The sequence below is a fragment of the Antechinus flavipes genome, chromosome 1, assembly GCF_016432865.1.
Source record: "Antechinus flavipes isolate AdamAnt ecotype Samford, QLD, Australia chromosome 1, AdamAnt_v2, whole genome shotgun sequence".
NCBI lineage: Eukaryota > Metazoa > Chordata > Mammalia > Dasyuromorphia > Dasyuridae > Antechinus > Antechinus flavipes.
Window position 1 is genome coordinate 206,559,492 of NC_067398.1, and position 14,897 is coordinate 206,574,388.

The 14,897-nt window shown below is 31.8% G+C and overlaps 1 protein-coding gene across 8 annotated transcripts in view; it reads right to left on the reverse strand.

The window, feature by feature from the left end:
* Window positions 1–14,897, reverse strand: part of PAM (peptidylglycine alpha-amidating monooxygenase) — a 355,927-nt gene that overhangs the window by 72,140 nt on the left and 268,890 nt on the right. For all 8 annotated transcript variants that reach the window (XM_051995235.1, XM_051995226.1, XM_051995250.1 and 5 more), the window contains 2 exons: window positions 7,411–7,598; window positions 6,142–6,213 (listed from right to left, as the gene is read on the reverse strand). In XM_051995235.1, coding sequence (XP_051851195.1) covers window positions 6,142–6,213; window positions 7,411–7,598 — 260 coding nt within the window. The remainder of the gene's footprint in view (window positions 1–6,141; window positions 6,214–7,410; window positions 7,599–14,897) is intronic.

A 14,897-nucleotide genomic window follows, 5' to 3' on the forward strand; every position in this document is an offset into this window, starting at 1 on the left:
GGATGGGTCTTCTGGTGATAAACTGGTGATGGCAACCCTTAAAACAAATGAACAAAAGTACACACACACACACACACACACACACACACACGTTCTCTATGCTACCCTTCTACTTCTATAGTAAAGATACCACAGTGGTGGAAAAGATGGCTCAGGGTGCTAAGAATCACATAATTTTAGATGATATATAAATTTTAACTTAATTATTACTATTTTAAATGTAAAGTCTTTATTAAATCATAAATAAGTGGACATATAGGTGGAGAAGTTGCATCATATCATTCTTAAATAAATAATAAAATCAGAATAAAATCAGAAGAAAGAAGGCAGCTGCAGTTAAATTGAAAACCAGCTATATATTCCTTAGAGAGGATAAGAGAAAAGTCGGCAAAATTGGTTTTATTTTATGGCCAAAAACAACAAGAAATTTTTATAGGATATTTCATTATCTTATATTTCAGTGCTCATAAACAGGTATTTACAAAAAGAAAATCATGAAAATAATAAAGCTTATTTACAAACATTGGGTTACTAAGAATGAAGAAACAGAGAAAGAATGACACTTCAAATAAATCAAAATACATTCTGATACTCAATGCCTTAAATGAAAAGTTAGAAATAGGCAAAGAAGGTGAGAAATATATCAAAAAAAGCATGGGGCAGAAAAAAGAAATGAGAGTCAAAAACTTATAGACACATAGAAGACTCATGCTTTTATATGAACACTTTTTTTGAGGAAAAAATGATAAGAGATAGTTATGGTAAGCACCAAATAACATTACAAAAATGAAGTTAATTCTATTTTAAAATTTAGAAAAAATAATTATTGAAGTAGTATTCATCTCTGAATCAAATGTTTGAACAATGTCTTGTTTGAAAACAATCAAAATTAATAAAAAGAAGAAAGAAGAATGAGGAAAAAAGATATACAATGCAAATGAAACAATTTATTATTTAAAATATGGCAGAATTTACATTAATATTATTTGTAATGATTCTATATCTAAAACTTAGTTATCATTTACTATGATAAGGAAACCAAAAAAGCCTAAAAACTTGACGCTAGCACACTAATGACTTACTTGCCAAGCAGAGAGAAATGATGGCCAAAATGGGTTAGAATACAAATTCTTTAGTAAAATATTATTAAGTATGATATATAATTATATAAAGATTTATCTCATAAAGCAGAAAGAAGGAATCGTGGATAACACTGGAGAGATAACACTAACGCTCGAGAAGAGATCCAACAGTGGTTCCAAAGGCATTTAAGAAAGAAATGGAAGGAAAACAATATACAGAAGAAAAATGAAAATTATCTGCAAAATTTTGTGACAAATTAAATTTTCCATAAAATATAATTGAATTGCCACACTTGGACTCTCACATCAAAATCCTGGATTGCTATAAAGGAAGTAGAAAAGGTACTGGACAGAAGAAATATGGTAAAATCATCCAGAGGAAATCTATGCCTAATGTGACAAAGTTGTGCCAATATTAAGAAAGAAATTGATTCACAAGACAAGGAAAGGAATTTATCAGAGATATAAACAAATCTTGGAATAGAAATAAAAAAGACAACCTGGGAAATATCAACAACCATTGACCTTCATGACTATTTTCTCATCAACATCAAAACCTTTTTAAGAATCATCTACACTTAGATAAAGGAAATCCTCATTGAAGATATTAGTAAGAAAATTAGATTTTGTAAGTAATGCTTTAAAACACATGGCATTTTTACCATCTTTCAACTGAGTGAAAGATATATACAACACAAGATCCTACTGTTCTGATCTAAGGTGTATATAAAAAACATTTGATTTACCAGAGCAAAATGCCACCTTAAAAGTTTTGTCAGTAAGGGGTCTCCCATTCATTTACCAAAATTGTTTAAAATTCTTTAAAATATAACCACAGAAATTACCTTCTTAAATGATTATCAGATCATTAATAAAATTAAAACATAAAAAGGGAAGTATAATCTCATTAAAAAGTATTCAACACTATAATGAAAGAAATTCAGCACAGATCTAACTGAAGAAGAATTTGAATGTGGAACGTATTAGTTGCATGAAAAGATCTGAAACTATTCAGAATTTGACCAAATGGATGAAAAAATGGATACTTCCCAAATTATGATAAGCAATAAGATGGGCAACCTAAGAACTCTATATGTAAATCTTGTCTAGACAGAACAAATGAACAATAAATCAGTCCCAAAATTAAACAGATGAAAAAGAGCAGGCTGGACTGCTTTCAGGAAATTTCAAAGCTCTTTTAATGATCTTAAGTTGTTCTTGGAAAGAAAGAAATATCCATCTCAATAGCAATATTTTCCAAGTATTTGTTTTTTCTTTAATTTTATTTTTTAAATGCCTCTGTGAGGCATGAAACACACTATTCCCCAAAGAACTGAAAATTGTCAAATATAGGGCACATGGTGGGTGTGAGCAAGTTGTAACATGTATACTGTAACATGTCACATATAATAATGAGGTAATTTGAAGAATTGGAATAAAATTTGTTTTCAGAGAAATGCATGCTAGAAAGAGTAGGGTTAATCAAGTGATAAGAGTAAAAGATGACAAAATGACAGCCCAAATACTCTATTAGAATTTTGATCTTGGGTAAAAACAAGGAAAGCATCCAGAAAATTAGATAAACCTGCTATAGCAAACTCCTGGGAGAATATGGACAAGAGCTGTACATGATGCTCAGGCAAAGATGGATTGGAAACTATCATTGGAAGAAATATCAGATCTTTTAGGATCATAGTCCATTTGTGAAAATTTGAGTGTTATGGACCAAGTCAATGACTCAGGTTCAGGAATAAAATGAAATGCAACTTTTGTGGACTATCTGACAATTGACAAAAGGAGATTTACTCAACAATCGCATAGAAGCTATGCTCAGTATGGATAGTGTATGGATTCAATTGAGCACTGCTTTTTTGCCTTGTGATATCATAATAAATGAGGCAATATATGCCAAATTATGCCAAGTTTTATGGGGCAATTTGAACCAAAATAGATATTTACCCATGCATTTATTAGGGAAAAACAGAGGAGATATTCTTGACTGGTTTTATGGGTAATGGCAAAAGAAATCAAGAAGAAATGAACACTTTATGGATACTGCAATTCATATGGATTTTCCTAGTGAGTTCTGTCTTTTAAATTAATTGGATAATTCCAAAAGAATAATATTTTATTGTTTTTTTCAAAAAAAAGGGTCAACAACCTGATGGAGGAATTTTGATTTTATCCCATTGGATTCTACACAGGAAATGATAACTCAGATTCTATAGGAAGGAAAACAATCTTTCAATGCACAAGATCCTAAAAAGAGATAAATGCTTCCTTTATTAATATGGCTCTATATAACCATGTAGGTATGTATATTTTCTATAACAAGTAGTATTAATTCATTCAGATTCTTTAGCAGGAAAGGAGTACTTGCAGCTGTACAATTCCAAGAAGTAAAGCTATCCTATGAGATTTTTCTTTGATAAAATTTCTTAAAATTTTTCCGTATAATTTCTCATATATTGTGGATTGTTCACACCTGCCATAAACCTCTTCCTTTTCTTTTAGTTATCTTTAGCTTTAGTTATTTGGAAACTATGTTGGTCCATGCCTGCCATATGATACCACAGGAAGAATAATGGCATTAGTTAATCAGTAAGCATTTATTAGCTACCTACTATGATTGCTGAAGGCTGGGGATATGAAAACAAAAGCTACTTCCTTCAATGGATCACAATTTTCAGGGGAGAGACACAACACGTTCATAGATAAGTGAATACAATACTAATAACTATGCAGTTTTACAGTTGCCATTAATAACTAGCAGAATCTTGAAAGATTTCTTATAGTAATTTTTGAGTTAATTTTTGAAGGGAATTAAGAGATCTGAGAAGAGGTTTGAATGAACCTTGCTGATTGGATTCTTTCTTTAAAATTTCCTATTTGTATTTCTTTTCTTGTTACTTCAGGATTCTTGGTAGGATAAGGAGGGTTTTTAAGTAGTATTTAATAATTGGTGAAGAGATTAAGGAAGAGTTGATTCCTTTGGCTTTCTTATTACTCATCCATCTTACCAGAAGCTTTTCAATTTATATCTGACCTAGAACTAATATAAAACATTAAATAATTCAAATAACAGTTTTTTATGTTAAGAGATGGAAATCTTAAGTATTTTAGAAGGATTCTTTTTTATTTGTTGCTGCTCTGGAGCTTTTTGTTGGCTCTGAAAAATTCAGAGGTGGTTAAAAGCAGTTTCTGTGACCCTACACTAGAAATGCGTTTACCTCTAACTTCTCTGTAAGAAAGAAGACAAAGGAAGCACCATAATCCTAAGATTTCAGATCACTCTTGTCAAGGAGTTGTATGACAAAACAAGAGGTACTATTTGCTTTGTTTGTTTTCTTTCTTTTTTATTCAGACTTCCTGGAGACAGATAGTTACATCCAGGATGAATAGGGAATTCATAGACAGAAATAGACACCGGGATCAGCATCAATCAGAAGCAAATGAGGGCTAATGGGTACCATGACTCTCTTTCTAGCCTTTCCTTTATAGTTCATGATTGTGAAATGGAAAATTAATATGAGTTCCCTATTCCTTTTCAGGAGTGGTAAGTATGTATAGTTGAGATTTTATTTTTCATATCTATTGTTCTGGGAAGGAAATCTTGGAAGGACTAGTAAAAGGAGTTGATGATGACTATCTCTGCCCAGGAATGTTTGGCTTATGTATGCTTATTCCATGTACAATAAACTTTTAACTCTGCATCTTTGAGTCATTTTTAGAAAGTGATTTAAGAGGCCCTAAAGACTCTAGGGAGGTTTCACATTTTCATATTTTGATCAATATGCTATTTAATTTCCTCTTATATTAGATTGAGACTGGGGAAAAGCCTGTGCAGGTGAGATGTCATGTTGAAGATGAGGAAACCTGCCAACATTCTTAGGCTATGAAATAGTCTTAAATGTTTGTGTGCTTTGAATACCACCAAAGATAGGCTCAAGCACTTCAATCCGAGCTACTTTAAACTCCCTTGGCTGAATAATTAAGCCAGAGACCACTGTCTTTCTGTAACAGATAAGGGGAAAGGGTAATAGTGAGCCATAGTGTAAAACTTGTAATTAAAATGTCATAGATAACTGTATTTAGTCCCAATAGCCACAGACCTGACGCTATAGGATATCTCCATCTTCCAAACACCTAACAGAAAGAAGTATTTTCTGGAGAGAAATGGTTCCTCAAAGATCAAAACCATTCCCCAAAACAGATTAATGAAAGTCATCTTTCAGGATATGACCACACATTTGAAACATTTCAACATAAAGCAAACGGAGTTAAAAATGATATCTTCTCCTTCACAAAGTGTGAATAGTACTAAAACATAGCAAGGCAGGTAACAGTGGAAAGAGTGCTGGGTGTAAAATCAAGAAGACTCCTCTTCCTGAGTTCAAATCTGGTCTCAGACATTTACTAAGCAAGTCACTTAATCCTGTTTGCCTCAGTTTTCTTATCTGTAAAATGAATTGGAGAATGGAAATGGCAAGCCACTCTAATACGTTCACCAAAAGAACCTCAACTAGGGTCACAAAGAGTCAGACATGACTGAAAAACAACTAAGCAACAACAACAAAAAATAAGTTAAAAAAGAGCAGCATTTTGATTTCTCTTGACCAAGGGAATAAAATACAGAGTTTCAAAAACAATTATCTTTGTCATATACTTCACTCATATATCATGAACATATAAGATAAAATACAAAGAAATGAAAAATTTTAGAGATCATGATATTTTCAAAAGCAGTTGTCTTCAATGACCATATTTGTATTTTTAGGGGGAATTACCATATGTCAATTGTTGTTCTAAAATGAAGTGATTTTTTTTTAATAAAGAAAAATCTACTGGGGCTAAGTTAAAATAATGAAATTGCCCAATAAGGCAAAAAATATAATAATTAACCAATTCTTTATGATTTTCATATTGCACACACACAAAAAAAAGAGAAATATTAAGTAGAGAAGAAAGCTTTGCCAAAACAACAACAAAGAACTTCAGCATATTGTTATCTGTTTGGGTAAAGAATTTATTGAAAAGCAAAACAAAAATAAAATCTTACCCTGATCTAATACCTCCTCCTCTTCTCGTTTTGGTTGCTGTAGTAAAGGAGAATGGTCTTTATTCTCTGTCCCTGTAAAGTAGTAAAGAATGTAAAGACAACTTTGTAATACATATATTATAAAACATTATCATATATATTTAACACACATATAAAAATCACCCTAAATAATTTATTACATACACATCAACAAAAGAAACCATTACCCAATGCTATATGGATTTCCAAAACACCAGCAATAAGCATATGCCTGGGAGAAGTTCATTAATTCACACTAAAGGCTTGGAGATTACAATGAATTATCAGATTTTATCATTCATTCATCATTCACACAGCAATGAAAACAATTGGCTTCTTATCTATATGTGAATAAAAATTTATATATATATATGTATGTATATATGCTCCATTCATTTTTACATGTACAATTTATTTGGAGTAGTTTATTATGTGTCACAGCATCATACAAATTTATAGAATGTATACTTTATACTGTTCTGCTCAAGAACTAAGTACATGAGCTAATTGCTAACTCCTTTCAATTAATCTTTCCTAACAAAAGAAAGATAAAAATGTGCTTGGTATTAAGGAATTGAGCAAGTAGGACTTGTTAAGATCTCAATATACTTAACCTAACAGATTAAAGTATGAAGTTTGCAAATAAGCAAAAAAAAAAAATCAAGAGTAACAGCTTGGAAATGGAATGATGAATGAGGGACATAAAGAGAAGACTTGGTCATAAATACCTTGTAAATTGAAAATTTCTCCTTCTGTTAATATTGTCATTGACAAATTAAGGATTTTGAAGGAGACTATCATTTTGTCTGTCAAAACTTTGGAAAATGATGCTGATTTATGACAAAAAGGCAAAAATAGCAAACCTTAATGATATAGGTAAAAAGCTCAGAGAGGTCCAAATTCAGTATGATTAATCTAATATGATTAATTTAAAATAATATCACAGAAGGACAAAACACATGAGAAGTTACTTGCATAGTAGATAAGGATATGATCTTGTAGTTAAAAGGATCTGGGTTAAGTTTTGCCTTTGGTATATGCTAGCTGAGTGATCAGGGAAAATGTTTTTAACTCTTTCAACTTTCTAACATTGTAAATTAAAAATGAGTTGCTGGTCTACATGATTAAAGGGAATTTATACAGAAGGAGTTCCCTTAAGCAATAAAAATCACTGGCCCCCAAACCCTCCAAAAATAAATAATAACCATGAAAATAGTATAATACTGTGTTTAGTCTTAAAGTAAAATTTACCTTTGTGATGATGTCCATGCATCATTAACATATCAGATTTTACAGGTATGGGAACATTAGCCTCTGGTGGTATGGTTTTGAATATTGCTGGATCTACATTCTGTGTACAGGTCATAAAAGAGACTGCATGCTTGGCTTCCATGTAATACATAATGTACAAATTACACATTTCATCACTGGATGTCCCTCTATTGGGGGAAGGAAGAAAGGAGAGAAAGAGGAGAGGTAGAGAATATGAATTAGTAGGTACACCAAATCAGCTGTTCACATAAATTTTATTTTTAATGCACATGAATCAAGAAAAATGGGCCAGCACTGGATTAAGGGTAATAATATAGTAATAATATTTTATAGCTTGCATTAAAAACACATCATACTTTAATATCAATAGTTTATGTATAATGACTTCTTTCCACTTAATCATGAAGAATAATAGTTTGCAGCTACTTCATGGATAGCCCTGAGATATCATAGAGATGACATATCAAGTTATTAAGCTATTGATTTTCCTCTTCCCCACTTTATTTTCTTCTTTTCAGTTCTTCTATTTGGTATTAAATCACAGAAACGGCAAGATGATTTTTTTTTTCCATAACAAATGTTGTACATTAGTCTATTTTAGAACTTTTCAACATAGATAGCAAATCCATCTAATAATTCCTTAAAATAATTATTTTTTATCTTAGGACTTTTAATTTTGTTAACTCTCCTAGTTCTCTACTTAAATCTTGGTCAAGTACATTAGGATACATGGAAAAGTATTAACCCTGAATATAATTGGAATTTTTTCTTGATATTTGACCAAGCAACACAATCAAATGTTTCTACAGGATAGAAAATAAAATTGTAGGAACAATGGATTTGGCATCAAGAGACCTTAATATGAATCTTGGCTATGAAACAAATACAATTTTTATTGTCACTTAATTAGCTATTCTAATAATTTTTCCTAATTTGTGAAATGATATAGTTGAACTAAATGACTGCTACAGTATTACAGTTCTTTAACAGAGATTAAAATCCCCCCCCAACCACCTTTTGGGTGGGGAGAAGGGGCAAATAGATCATAATTTGGGATTTTAAAAATGATCAGTTATGTCCTAAACTGAAAGACTTCCTCAAACCATATGTACCATAATATATACTTTATTGCTACATCTAAAACTATTATTTACTAAGTCTTTATTCAATATTTGAACTTTTCATGGAAGTTTAATTATTAAAGTTAAGAGAATATCTTAAAATTAGTGTTCATAATGTTCCTGCAAGCAAGCCTACACTCAAAAAAAATTTGGGAATACACTGTTTATTGCTTTGAAACATATCAATGTTGACTTTTTTATCAGTGTCATGCAGTATATTCACTGTAGTGACAGTAATGAAACCATCTATAGAAGCAGAAAAAAAAAAAAAAAACAATCCCAGAAACCAATAACTCTGTTCTAAAAGAGGATTTAGTTCCTTTAAGCTAATTTGGAGACCTTTTGAGATTCATAGAAAATGAATTCTTGTCCCAGAAAACTCTGTGAACACATAAAAAGAAAAGTCATATCATTTCTTTGTATTTGAGTCTGATATCTGTCCAATGTAATTGTCTCTTTTATAAAATATCAAGTTACTGATGTGCATCCTCAAAATAGAGCTGTTCACTAGTCACATCTTCGTGGTGACAAATACCATTTTAGAAAATGTATCTTAACAGTCTTTTTGTTGTCTAAAAAAAAAAATTCCACCAAAAAAAGTGTTATAAAATGGCTGGTGTGAATATGAGTCAGAGAATGTCAAAACATTATCTTTTTTCTCACTATTCAGAATGAGGGTTGAGGTGAAAGGGGATAAAAAGGATTAAACAGTCCCAGCTCAGTGAACAACTAAACTTCCTTACAAAAACAAAAAACAATATATCCAAACAACCTTTTCAAATTAATGAGTGGAAAAACCAGTATGAATATGATTGTGATCTATAGATTCACTAAATCTAATGGTAGAACTTGGGCACTATCTTATGTGTAATGTTTATTTGGCAATTTCAAGTCTGAACTTTTGCAATGTAAAGTACAGATGTGTAAACAATATTCAGCTTATTTTCCTTAGTTGTAAATAAAACAATAACCATAAATGTAACTGAGATCAGTTGAACTGTTGAAGTGGGAGGAGATCAATTATGGCAAAAATATATTTTTTGAAATCTGATTGTGATATATTGTTAGGAAATGAAAACACACAGGACTGGGAATCAGGAGACCTATCTACATTCTAGTTTTGAATAGGTAATTATAAATAGGTATTACTTTGGACAAATCAATATATGAGTTAAGTTCATACCTAAAATGATGGGGCCAGGAATCTAGGAACTGATCTGGCTCTCCCCCATATCTATCATCTAATAGTGCAGTACTAACATAGCTACATATGTAAATAGTCTATTTAAACATCCAATTAAAAGAGGCAGACAAAATCCCATATTTATTCTCTTATTACAGAAAAATCCATTCAGAATTATGCTAATTTGGACAAAGACCACTTTTGAAATGAGAAAGCCAAAGACAAATGTTCTGCTATTGTATATTTGAAGATTTTTTCTTTAATACAGATTTGAATGAAGACTTTAAAATTCTACTTCTGTAAACATTATTAAAGTATAAAAAAATTAAAATACAGAAATTGAGTTCAAAAAGATTTTGGATATATCAGCTCACAGCAAGTATAATTTATCTCAGACAAATGCAAAGTGATTAATCTGTGAGCATGGAACCTAAATAGAGAAATGGGTCAAATCACAAAGTCATCTAGCTTAATAATTATGAAGAAGATTAACAATTTATGGCATGAGGACACAGTGCAATAACCATTATATTATAATATAGTCCTGGAGAAGGAAATAAAATGCTAGGCAGTCATAGAGAGGATTGCAGAAAAAAGAATAGTAAAGTTATCTTCTGCTGAACTAAAAATCATCACAAAAGGAATGGCTTATTACATTAGAAAGTTTATGCTAAATGAAACAAAGGTGATATTAAATCTCATATTTGAAAAGTGACCATTATTAATGAGGCTAGAAAAACAAGGAAAATGATAGATTTTTCTCAAAAAGGAACATGTTTTATGTCTCACAAGCAATTTTTCACGATCATTGGTTTTCTTTTTTAATCTTTCATGGTTTTATGTCAAATTATTAGGAGCAACATGACATAGTCAATAGAAAATGGACATCAAAGCCAGAAAAAAGCAAGATGTAAGACCTGCCTTTGCTACATCCTGGAGATTTGACTTAGGACAAGTCCTTTCACCTCTCAATCTCCTGAGCAACTGTCTAGGACTCCATGTTGCAGAGAGGGTGCTAACCTTCATTAAGAGGGATGATCTTATTTTGACTTTCATGGGAAAGAGAAAGTTGGATGGACACTTATGGATAAAATAAGTGTGAAAACATCAGATGGAGATTGGTATGTGAATATTGATTTTATATGGAGGAGGGAATGGTGTGAACCTGTGACTTCACTATTATACGGAACTTCCTAGGGAAACTGCTTTTGATATAGATTGGTTTTGTGACTGGGTAATACATTTAATCTTCCAGATTTTCCTGACAAGTCTTTAACACTATAATTTGTGGAGAAAATACTGAACCACACACTTATGGAGGAAGCTCGTCAGTAGGATCCACCAATAAGGATGAAATCACAGTTGATTTAAAAGAATCATTTAAAGTTATAGTTAGTCAAAGATAAGCTATTTAGTCAAAGCTTTGGGGATGTAATACAATTTTCTTTTGAAGATATAAGATGACATACTTCAAATACTAGTAGAAAGTCCTTCTGTACAAAGCATAGCTACAAAAGTCTTCTTTCATAATGCATAGTAATAGGAATTTAGAAAACATGAAGTATTTTCAAATCAGACATCCTGAACTAAATCACAAAAGATGAGAGGAAATGAAGGATTTGAGCTTTAAATAGAGGAAGGAAAGGCCTTCTTCTCCCCTCCCCTCCACATACATTCTGAGATCACAGATCTGATCTCTTGAAGTACTAAAGAATCAACCATTTAAGCTCACACATTCATTGGACTTCCTCCCCTCCCAACATATTAACACTATAAGATCCCAGAGGATCAAATCTCATGTTTGTCATCATCAGATGCTGATGAGGGGATTTAGGTTCTCACTGGATACTAATTTTCATTTTTGAGTCCAATTATTTTCCCTTTTCCTAGTAAGGTTCCTGAAACACTCATCTAAGGTTGATTTGTAATTCAGCTTTGCAGCTAAACAGAACAAGCTGAGGTGAAATAGTCACCCTACTTAAACTGGTAAATTCATTGAACTCACAATAATATAATGCATCACTTGAGTCTTTATAAATTGTGATGCTACTAAGCTGTTTCTGGTGCAGTCATCTATAACTCAGTGTTTCAGTTTAATATTTCATTTTTCCTCTTATGCAGTAAAATACTAATATGAGAAGTTCTGTTTTGAGAAATGCAGCTCAAAGACAACATTAGATAAGTCATTTAATATCTCTAAAACTCAGTTTTTTCATGTGTGAAATAGGGATAATAAAACATGTATTACCTACTTCACAGGATGGCCATGAAAATAAAGGTCAGGAGGGCATTTCATCACTCTCACTTGAACTATATGGCAATAGCCTCTAAGAGGTCTCTTTGAAGTCAGTCTTTTCTCTTTCCAAATCATCTTCTACATGGATGCCAAAATGATATTCCTAAGATATGGATCTGACCATGTTACTCTCTTATTCAAGAAGTTTCAATGATTCTCTATAACCTCTAGAACAGAAGTTCTTAATTTATAGTTTATAGATCTTCAAGGGGTCTATTGATAGATTTCAGGATTGTAGACAAAGGAAAAAAATTACATCTCTATTTTCATTAATATCTAAGTGAAACTTAGCAATTTCTCCAAATATTTAAAAACATCATTCTGAGAAGCCAGAGATCCACAGGCTTTATCAGCCTGGTAAAGAGGTTTATGACCTTAAAAAAGATTAAATCATCGATAAGCATTCATTAAGTACTTACTATATGCAAAGTTATATACTAGGTTTGGAGATACAATAACAAAAATTAAATAGTTTCTGAAGGAGTTCACATTTATCTGGAAGAATATAACATATTACAGGTGACACAATGGGTAGAGCAAGAGTCCTAGAATCAAGAAAAACTGAGTTCAAATCCTGATTCAGATACCTACTAGCTGTGTGACCCTGGGCAAGTGACTTAATTTGTTCTTTTGTTTCCTCCTCTGTAAAAATGAGTTGGAAAAGAAAATGGCAAAGCTGTCTAGTATTTCTGCCAACAAAAATCCAAATGGGATCACCAAGAGTCAGACATGATTGAAACAAATGAACAACAACACAACAACAAATTTACAAAGCAATCTTAGGTTGAAGGAAAAACACTAATATCTTACATAGAAGGTAAGACCTGGGCTGAAACTTTATGGAAGTTTGGAATTCCAAAAGGTAGAACTGAGAACTGAGACATTCTGTCATGGAGAACCTCTCCAGAAAGGCATGGAGATAGGAAATAGAATGATTCATTTGTAAAATATTAAGAAAGGCAGGTTTGTTTTTTTTTTTTTTTTTTTGAGAGCGGAGGGGGAATTAGACTGCCTTTCTAATAATACTAAATAAAACTGGAAAGAACCAGATTGTGAAAGACTACTCTTTGGGATGATATGCCACCACTGAAAATTCTTGTGATGGGACGAGAGATTTTCAGACATTCCCTATATTTTAAGAATATTAATTTGGAATATATATAGAAGATATATCAAAGAGGGAAGAGAATAAACTAATTAAGAATTTGTTGTAATAACCTAGGCAAAGGGTAACAAGAATCTGAATTAGAGAGGTAGCCATGTGAGTGAAGAGAAGGGGACAACTATAGAAGTAGAATCAATAAAACTTGGCAGATCATTGCATATGATGAATTAAAGAAAAGTAAAGAGTTGGGGATAACTCTTGTCTTTTAGGTCTTCATAATTTAAGAAAGGCTACACTTTTAATAGAAATAGGTAAATAAGAAGAGATTGGTTTAGAGTAAAAGCTAATAAACTCTGCTTTGGTTCTATTTCATTTGATATGGCTTTGGGACATACAGGTAGATATTCTGCAGGTATATGCTATCATGGAACTAGAGCCCAGTACAGAGTGATGAGGGTTGAATATGCAGATTTGGAATTAAACAAGACAATTAAAGATCATAACAGACTTTTTCATCTTAGAAATAATAAAGGCACACATCGGAGTTGATGAGATGACCAAGACAGTATGGAAAGACAACAGGTCTTAGGATGGATTTTGGCAGAACATTAACGTGTGGATAATGATCTTATCAAGAAAAGTGAAAGGAAATAGATAGGCAGGATGTAATCCAGGAGATTCTGAAAACCCAAGATGGGAAGAGCATTCTGGAGTTGGGTTTCTTGCAAAAAGGTTGAGGAGGATAAGGACTAAAGAAAAAAACCAGTGGATTTAACATTTGAGATGTCCTTCACAACTTTAGAAAGACTGATTTTAGTCAAATGGTGAGGACTTGATGTCACACTGCTGGATAAAAGGAGATTAAAAATTAGTAGGAGATAACAAGATGACAAGCGATTAGAGACAAATTCCAATTAAGTTTTCATTTATAGTAAATACATAAAAACTTAATGCTGAGGAAATATTTATTCCTTAAAATACATCGTCATTCATATTCTCTAATATTTTCTAGTATTCTTCAAATGTTTTCATAGATGTAACATATCAATCATATTATAAAAATATTATACTTTTGGTTTAGTTATTATGAAGATCATTGAAATCGTTAGGATTTTGAGCTGCTAGTTCTGCTCCAGCATAAAGGCTCTTCCCATAAATGAAAAAAGCAATGGGCACAGTTGAAAAAACTGGATTTGGCATCAGAAATAGCACATTCTGCTTCCAACAATGACATTTGGTACTTGGGTGACTTTGGGCTAATCACCATTCTCTACGCCTGTTTTCTCATTTGTAAAACTGAACTAGATGGTTTTTAAGAGCCATTTCAATTCTAAATCTGTGAACCAATGAAGTATGCAAGTTGGCATGCAACAGTTTCAAGATTTTCTTTCATTTATTAATTCAATAACCATTTGTTAAGTTCCTGTTATGTACAAAATAGTGAGCATAGTACAAAGGGAGAGAAATGATTTATTAAAACATGAAATCCTTGTAATAGAATTTATAATCTAACAGAAATAAATATGAAATACTATGTAATAAGTGGTGCAAAATAAAATATAATGAACCCTTTGGAGAGGTAAAAAGTGCTCTTGTTCAAGGTTGTACAAATATTGAATTGATGAGCACTTTTTTTTTTTGGCTTCAGCATTTGCCATTAATTAGAGAACTGGCATGTTAAGCACAAAGATATGTAATGCCATGAGGCATATTATTTAATTTTCCAAGGACTGATTATTTCTAATGTCAGCACTGTAGGAT